At 41.5% G+C, this 9,223-nt stretch overlaps 1 protein-coding gene across 4 annotated transcripts in view; it reads left to right on the forward strand.

The window, feature by feature from the left end:
- Nucleotides 1-6,443, forward strand: part of LOC142592555 (uncharacterized) — a 415,001-nt gene extending 408,558 nt beyond the window's left edge. For all 4 annotated transcript variants that reach the window (XM_075704064.1, XM_075704063.1, XM_075704065.1 and 1 more), the window contains one exon: nt 2,203-6,443. In XM_075704064.1, the coding sequence (XP_075560179.1) occupies nt 2,203-2,346 (144 nt within the window). In that variant the 3' untranslated portion in view covers nt 2,347-6,443. The remainder of the gene's footprint in view (nt 1-2,202) is intronic.
- The last annotated feature ends 2,780 nt before the right edge of the window (nt 6,444-9,223 follow it).

Below are 9,223 nucleotides of genomic sequence, written 5' to 3' on the forward strand. Positions count from 1 at the left end.
TTTGTCCGGGAGCCAGCATTTCCACAGAGCAAATTGTCAAGCTTCCAACAAAGACAAGTCCCCTCACAAGTCAAGCAGGGTGACCTGTGTTTGTCAGACACCTGGTGAAGACATGCAAGTTCCCTTTCGAAATGTTGGTTTCCTGGTAAAGACAAGTGAAATGAGGATGCCATACTTATCTACTAGAGGACATTGTAGCAATGTTGCTGAAGCCAGTGTTCATCATTCCTGTTCATTTAAAGGGGGAAGAGGTGTTTAGAAACTTTTCTTTTTACTAAGTTTAATGAAAATTGTCATCCAGATAGGGTTTTTCATGCCGATTTCAAAAATATAATAACTTTTTAAATTCACTGAGTGGTTCCAGATATAATTAAAATTAATCACCTATTGTTTATCAAAACAATTGTAAGAATAGTATCAGTCAGAATGTTTATAAAGACATATGGCTGGATACTACAAAGTATAAGCAACACAACTGTAGGACTACTGTCTGCAGTTTCAAAAAGACAGGGAATGATTTCATCTTTTTCACTGTGCGTCTGCTACTAAGGCCTCCAAGGTGTCAGTGGCACAGCATAGTCTACTGCAGCTGCCACAGGGTGCCACGATGAGCCCTTTCACTGTCACGACACTAAACTTTTGGCCAGGGCTTTGCCCTCTTGGCTTCTTTCTTCACTGTGTAACTTCCAGCGTGCTAGTGGAGAAGAAAAGAGAGGGACAGCCGGGTATAGGTGCTATAACTCCACTTATAGTTGAAGGATTAAAAGAAAAAGTTTGTGGCATGAGATTCATGGGACGACGTACATGTACTTTAATAGTGAGGCCATTCTACGATTTGTTAGAAATGCGTTTCAGGGCCCCTTTAAAGTGAGTTCAGTATTGGTGACAGATTTCCTCAACCAGACGCAATAATAATGGCAAGCTTGTAAACACAAGCGCAGGAGCAAACAGAGGATTGATACGTTCAAATTTAAAGATTGCATGTGATTGGTGAACGAGATAAAATAAGAAACGCTAACAGGCGGCAGTTTCACTGGCTATATTTGGCTATTCTTGATGTCAAAACTTGCGCCGTGCATAATTTTGGTGCCTCAAAAATAAGAGTTCTGCAATTCTCGCACCTTGCAGTAGATGGCACTGCCAACCTTCTTGAAATCATTCATGTGGCTTATACATCGGTAATTTCTAAGCATATATATATATATATATTTTTTTTTTTTACAAAGCTAAGGGTGCAGCTACTACATGAATGCAGCCACTACACGCATAATATGGTAAACTGCTTCAGTGAACATTCAGGTGTATTGAAGACAGTGCCATAGAGACAGTCGTTTTTCAGGCACTGAATTGTTGGTGGCTGTCTACATCAGTGTGTGATGATCAATGGTAACCTAATTATATGTTTTCCGGTATATAATTCTAGATTAGAAGTCATGCTGGTGGGTAAAAGTTGAAAGGACGGTGCTGTACAAAGGACTATCCCATGTTCTTTCTTATCATTGTTCATGTTGCACTGTATTTCCAAAACGAAAAATGTCCTTATTTCATTAATTGCTTCAGAGCACACATTGCCATTGTGAACTTTAAAAATAGTCTACATTCAAAGCTCGTCAAAATATTGCCATTAGCACCAATTTCAATATATTTTCCTAAAATAAATCTCTTACAAAACATCCTGATGTATGCTCCCTGCTATTTCACCCAGCAGTTCACAAGGAAGGCTTTAGGGCAAAATGATGCGTGGTATGCTGCTGCATCTTTCCACAAGTTTGGAGAAATATCTTTTCGAAACTGGTGCCACTCTCAAAGCTTCTATTGTCTTGATGCCTTGAGCACAGATTGATTTGTTTCTGCAGTTGCTGCATGTTTATGAAGATATTAAACATTAAGTAATTGGATATTGCACATTTGTCGATGGTTGCTGCACTTAACATTGTGTTGCCAAATAAGAACCTCAACTGCACTGTCTTCAAAAAAAAAAATATTTCTCACTAAGCATTTATTTTATTGCTTATGTTGCTGTGATGTGGTCATACACTCACAACATAAAGATTAATCAATCAATCAGTCTATCAATCAGTATTTATTATGAATACAACAGCACTGATGCAAAGGGGAATAGTATGCAGAAGGCAGAACTGTTGGAAAACTTTGACAAATGGTTTTGTTAATTTCTCACTAACCATGGTAATGGTCTTGCAGGTCCATGCTTCTCCCTACCGTGTCCACATGGCCTTCCTCGGCGCAAGCACCATGGCATCGACTTCAGCCTTCGAGGAAGTGTGCGTAACGCCACGTGAGTGGAAGCAGAAAGGTCCATCATGCCTCAGTAGGTGGCATCTGTGACAGTCCCTCACCTGAGCAAAAGTGGAGTGCTTTTTGTGTTTATAAGAACTTTGCCATGCAACATTCGGGGGGAAAAAGAACATGCAACTGGCCTCTACCCTGCCCCGTGCTGACTCATCCCAGAATGACAGTTACACAACAAGTACAGCTGTGGAGTCAAGCCACCCAAGAAGTATGTTGTGCACATTGTCATCTGATGAAGCAGACAGTCCCATGGCAGACGGCTTGCAGAGAGCAGACGACCTACAGTCCCTATGTGACGAGAATCGTAGAGCAAGTACATCGATGGAGTCAAATCTCAAGCAGATGATCCACACCTTTTGTTCATTTCATACAACGTTGTGAATCGTCGCCTCATCGAGACAACCCCCGGGCAGACACTCCACAGAGTCGGGCAGATATACATCGGAAGCTACACGCTCTCCGCCAACCAGTTCTGCAGTGTGCCGTGGAAGCAATCAGCCTCGGCGCATGGTAGACCTGGTACTCTGGCACCATTCAGTTGCTTCAAGAAAAAAAAAACTATGCGCCATACTGGCACCAAGACCGATGTGGGCATCTGCTCTATCAATGCATTCTACTCATTTTTTTGGAATGTTCTCACAGTGGCAAACGCTCACGTGAGCAGCCCAAGGCACAGTAGCTCGAGGGTCCAACAGCTTTTGCATTGCGAGTTGCTCCTCGGTGCATCCTGTCCTTTTGGAGTTTGTAGGTGGCCCTGATGAAACGACACGCATTCCAGAGCAGTATGTGCATTTGACAGAAAGCCACCCAAGCGTCCTGCTGCAGGTGCACATGGCTTTGCCCAATGCTGGTTCTACCTGCTGGTGATGTTGTGAGAAAAGCGTTCTGCGTGTTTTTATCGCTGGTGATCGACGAGCAAAAGACCCGCCAATTGGCACAGGGCGTTTTAGCCACAACTCGTGCGAATAAGGGACTTTGATAAATTTTTCAAGCAGTTAGAAATGAAACAGCAGCTGCTGGCATGCATTCACAGACCATACCTGCTTACTGAGAAGAGTTGTATTTTCTGTTTCCACGTTATGTGCACCTAAGCTGCAGATGTCATTTGTCATCGTTTGACTGTGTGGTGCACAGTTGGTTTAAATATCTTGTTCCACTCTTGTGAAGAAGTAATGTTACTGGGCAGCCAATCTTGAAACTGTAGTTGTGCAGAAGAGAAGGACCCTGTGCCTCTTTGTGGACGTCTTGCCAACATTTTACATATATGACAAGGTAAAGTCCTCACAACATGTCTCTCTACGTGTTTGTGTTCCTCCTAGTATGTAAATACTGATGCCAATTTTTTCTCGTCCTAAAGCAAGTTCGAAAATTGCTTTTACACGTGACGTCCAGAATTATTTTAGATACTGTGCACGTAGTCACCGCAGTGCTGCTAGCTTGGGTTTTCATGAAAAATATGTATTGAAATGATTGCAGCATATAAGATCGAAAATTATCGTATAAGAACTGTTTGTCTGCTATTTATTGTGCTTGATGGAAATTTCCGTCCACTCTGGAATCTTTCTTGTTGGGTGATTCCAAGGTGATGCTTGTATTTTTCTGCCATCGTGCCGAAGCAGTCCCGAAGTCAGGGGAAGGTGTAAATTTTTCAAAAAGCAATGTCGGTGATTTGTCTGCCAGATTCCTCCTGTGTTCACTGTGCATTTACTTTTATAGGGTTGTTTTCTTTTCTCTTTTTTTTTTTCACTATTCTTAAGCAAGCTGTCAATTTTATGCCACTTTGTACAGATGCCACTGAAGAGGCGTTTTCCCTATGTCTACTTTCTCGGAGTGTGGTTTCACCTAATTTATAATTCCTTTTCATTGTTCCGTGTTGACTCCAGGAGTCCCTTTTAAATAGAGAATCGTTAACATTGGCTCATGTTATGTGCAATTTTTTTGTGTGTGATGTGCTTGTACAGTACAAGTGCTTGGATTCCATTGTGCACATTGTAATCGCCTATTCAACTATTTCTTAATGCCTGTTCTGCATTGCAGTGAAGTACACAAGACCCTTAATTCGGGCCATTTGTGTGAAAGAGAGCAAAGCAAGCAGAGCTCTCAAATTTGTGGCACCAGTTTCACCAGATAGTACCAGTGTGAATTATTTTCTTGCTGGTCTTGCAGTGCAACTTGTTTTGACTGGGAAAGTGTTACAATTGCTGAAAAAGGTTTGAGTTTGGCCTTTTCAAGAGAACAAGTTTTTATTCAAGGGCACATGCCCCCCCTGGACATGTCTGGTATTGTGCCTGCAACCTGTCTGCAGGTGCTGCCACCTGGAGTGCAGTTGAACCTTGTGCCTTTAGAGCAGTGGTGTTCCATGCTGTGACGAGTTTTTTTCGTGTATACAGAAAGATTTATTTTGCTCGCTTTTCCCCTTCAGAGTTGTGAGATGTTCTTCTAAATTGTGGGCATAATTTGTATGGCTTACTGTGTGCATCACATTTTTTCTTGATATGTGCAGTCTTTGCCAAAGGTTTCTAAGCCGACTAATGAGAGACAGGAACTGCCACAAGAGGGACACTTAGCAGTGCTCCTTTAGCAAATCTTGTGCTCAGTAACCCATGAAAGTCAGGACCACTGTACCTTTCGATCTCCAAGGCTTTGAAGAAATGTTCATAGCAGCATCTGAATGTTCGAAGGATACTGTATTTAAACATAGCCATTGTTGTGCCTATCAACATTTCACTGCCGTTATGTTGCACTGTTAATTATGGTAATGTGTAAAAAATATTCTGCATTTGGCATCAGTAGCATTTGAGTATAAGACAGATTGCATTTTAAATTTGAAGTTACTGCACTCAAATTTGGAAATGTGCAATGCGCATAAGTCTCTGATGCAATGGTCAACTAATTAGCTGTGTGCCTAAGGTGTCCCTAAGGTCGGTAAAACTGTTCTTGAAAAAATAAAGCACTTCGCATGAAAGCTTGCCTAGGTGTTGCATGAAAAGCACAACACTGGGACCGCCAGCATACCTACAGTTTGTCAAGAGGAGTGGACAGTTCTCATAACCTGCCATAGGCACGCCTGGCTCCTGTGAACCATATTGTTTTCTTTACTTTCTATCAGAATGGAGAAAATTTATTGTGAAATTTTAATGCTTTCGATTAGAGTGATCGATTCCCTCCACAGTTCTCATGTCTCCCCATAGTCCGTTAATGGTCCTCAGATGTTGTCATATAATTCTTCGAAGAAGGAAAAAGAAAACTTGATGTGGAAATATGAGTTTAGTCATTCGACGTTTTGTACATGCTGGAACTGTGAAAAAAAGACTGCACAAGGAACACGCATAAGCAGGACAAGGGCCAACTTCAACTGATGGTTTATTGTGACAGAGCACAGTTGGTGCCAAAAACAAGAGGGAAAGGGATGAGGCAAGTGAGAGGAGAAAATTATGTCTAAACAAATGAGTCATGCATTTTTTTATACAGCTGCCAAGTCTCAAAATACCCTTATTTTTTGTTCACTATGCCACTGAAAAAGTGCTCATACATTTATTTATTTTATTATTGATTCGAAAGGCTGCAAAGATTTCCTTTTGCTTAGTCAATAAAAGAACACCGATTAGATTGTCACGTTATTTAACGAGAACCGTTACTGGCTTTAGTGGTAACTTCTTTATCCTAAGGGAAAGCATGTATGGGTCATGTGTTGCACCAGTTCTAAAAATTTTTTTAGCCCAGTGTGATAAGGATACAATAACGTGCCTTCATGGAACAAAAGTATCCACGGTCTTGTTCATAGATAAATATCATGTGGTAGTGAAACCGATCGAGCCTTAGCAAAGGGACAGCATTGTTGGCGTTATGCTGGACATTTTGCATGCTTGTTCAAAAGGCCATCACTTCACCAATGAACTGCCAGAGGTTGACGCCCTGCAGTAGCTTCTTAATGTGTCTTAACATTTTAATGGAGCCGTGCTACAGATATGGGCCATGGTTGAAAAAATAAATTTTGAAATATGATTCCGCTTATTCTAGATCGCTGTCGGCGCTCGTCCTCTTTGTGCGTGTTTCTTGTCTCGTCTTTTGTTTGCACTGCCAGTGTGCATGAAAAAAGCCTTGTGAAGATTCCGTTTTCACTCAAGATTTGCCGCAGAGCTCTCTAAGAAGGGGAACTTCCCTGTATGGAACATCACTGCCTCATCTAAGCTGTTATCTGAGAGAGAGAGAACTTGCATGTTATTAGTGGATAAAGCAGTGCCCGCCAATGAAGTCTTTCAATAGGAACATAGTGTTAGAATTGCCTTTCAAAACCAGCATGGCATACTGCCCAAAAACTGACTGCATACCGTGATGTAGTGATCACACCAGACCAGATGTGGACTCTAGTTGAGACCATGCAAAGTCATGTTCCACAACATACACACACATTGTTGACCTGTTCCTACTGCCATGTTAAACCGTTTCTGATACTTATTTGGCATGACTGGCATTTCATCATTTGATGACATTGAAAAGGAACCAGTAACAGTGGCATCACACAAAAGCACTTGCTAGAAGACTCATCAGCCTTCAACCAAATAATTTGCATCTCCAAATTGAAAACCAACTGAAATTGAAAGATTGCCTTTGAGAGAACGTATGAGGGAAACTCACTCAGTCACTGGGCATATCCTTCATTGATCCTTCTCCGAGATGCTTCCACCATTTTGTGATAAAGTGTGCAGCGCAGTACCTCATCGAAACAGCAGGCGTTTTGCCTGCTGGATTAGGTAATCAGCATGCACTGAAATTAAGCGAGATCACTCAGAGTGATCAATTCAGAATATGGTCTTAAGACGGCAATGAGCAAGAAAATGATTCCTGTTGCTGTCAATTGCGAACTCCAAGCAACCCGCTACCTTTAGCTGAGGTGTGAGACATTGATGACAATATTTTTTTGTGTCCCTGAGGCATTGTGGGTGTGTTTGGGGAGAGCTGTTAGATAGGGAGCATTTCAGTCAATCATTGTAGTTAGTTTGATACTTCAGATGAGCGGCTCATCTTGACTGCTGTTCATAACAGCCTGCCATGTACAATGTGACATGGTGACTGTCACAGATGACCTCTCTTAAATGCGAGTTAGAATAAACTACTTGTTCAGACAAGAAAGCTGCTACTATAACTGAATGCACAAGTAACACATGGGCCAATCGTCATAATGGGTCATTGTAGTATCGATGAGGTCAAACATTTAAAGTTGTGAAGGTGAAGCCTCACACAACTGACGCAACTTTACACTGAAAGTCCGTAGTCTAACTAGGCATTCGGAATTGTGTCATGTATTGTCAGCATTGAAGCCACATCAGGACTTCAGTCAAGATGCCAATTAATTGAAAGCAGTTTCTTTACATTCCTTAATTTGTGAAAGATTGAAGGTGCACTCTGTTCCATCTCAGTTTAATATGTTCTGCTTTGTTTGTAAATTGGCTGTAGTTGTGGAGTGTTTCGTGTGAACTTCGTGCTTCAAAGAACAGCAGGGAGGGTAGACTCTTTAGACGGGCAGGTATTGGCCCCTCACTCTTGATGTTGTAATCACTAGTGACTTGTTCTTAGAAGTGCAAAATATGTGCAGTTTTTTTTTTCGCTCTTGCATAGACAGGAGTTTTTTATGATCTTGCTTCACAACGTAACCTAAGCGGTGACTCACTACATTACCCTGTCTTGCGCTGCTGCTGTTGATGATCCTTTATTTAATAATTCCAGTGACTTTTTTTATGTGGCAGTCATTCTCTATGTGAGCCCTGTTTTTCTTTTGTTTTTTGCCCTAGTTTTTCATGTCGCAAAGGCAGCTGTTCATCAAGGGCAGCATTTTCATGAACCTATTTTTTCAGTCATGAAGCTTTTTGAATAATCGTGTTAATAAGTGCATTGCTAACATTGCCTTGTCACACAGATTGTGTCAAAACACAAACATTTTGAATGTTAAATAATACTTGAATAAAAGAATGTTCACAAAAAATCAGTTTATCATTGTCTTTATGGGGTAAAATGACAGCGCTGATATTGAGAAAACACGGGGAAGGTGGGAGATGGAAATTCAAGACGATGAGCAAAACGAGAACAAGGTAAAAGCGGGAGCCAACGTTTCGACAACTGGACTTGTTTTTTTTTCATGGCCTTGAAAAAGACAAGTCCGCTTGTCAAAACATTGGCTCCCGCTTTTACCTTGTTCTCGTTTTGCTCATCGTCTAGCACTGGTACTGGTAGCGTTATCAGCGCTGCATTAAGAAATGGAGGGACCAGGGATTATAGTCTAACATTTTTCCCACATCATGTTCACTTCAACAAATGTAGAAAATTGCCCCACTGTCTTGCAGCGAAATTTTAGTACGTATTTGTTCCATAACTGCAGGTATTGTGTTTAGTGAGGCTCCCCCTCAATTCATGTGCAGTATGATTATTTCTAAACATGCAAGAGTAAATGAAGCGTAACCCTTCTAATGCAAAATGCATAAGTATGAGAAGCAATGTTAACAGCACCAAATTGATTCATTATTGTGATACGTTACTTGCAAAGAAAAGAAAACCTTGGTTAGCCCTGGATGAGTACAACTTCCTTCAACAAATTTGGTGCAGTACTGAAGACAGCACACGTTTTGTTGCTGAAAGAGCAATAAAATCAGACACTCGCGACATGATACACCGCACGGTGACAAACTGTATGCGTTTGCAATGTATAACACTCGCCGATGTGTGCAGGAAATACTGAACACTCAACCGAAGCCCCAAGGAAATCTTATGGGCTCTCCTCGAAGGAGCCTTTTGGGACGGCACGCGCGCAATGGTGGTGCTTTTGCGTCTCGTACACTCAAGCCATACTGTGCACACAGCACTCTTGCAGCACACAAATTACCTGCAGTAGCCTGAATGTTGAGATTCCTGTGAAAAG

This window comes from Dermacentor variabilis, chromosome 9 (genome assembly GCF_050947875.1).
Source record: "Dermacentor variabilis isolate Ectoservices chromosome 9, ASM5094787v1, whole genome shotgun sequence".
In the NCBI taxonomy this organism is placed as follows: Eukaryota; Metazoa; Arthropoda; class Arachnida; order Ixodida; family Ixodidae; genus Dermacentor; species Dermacentor variabilis.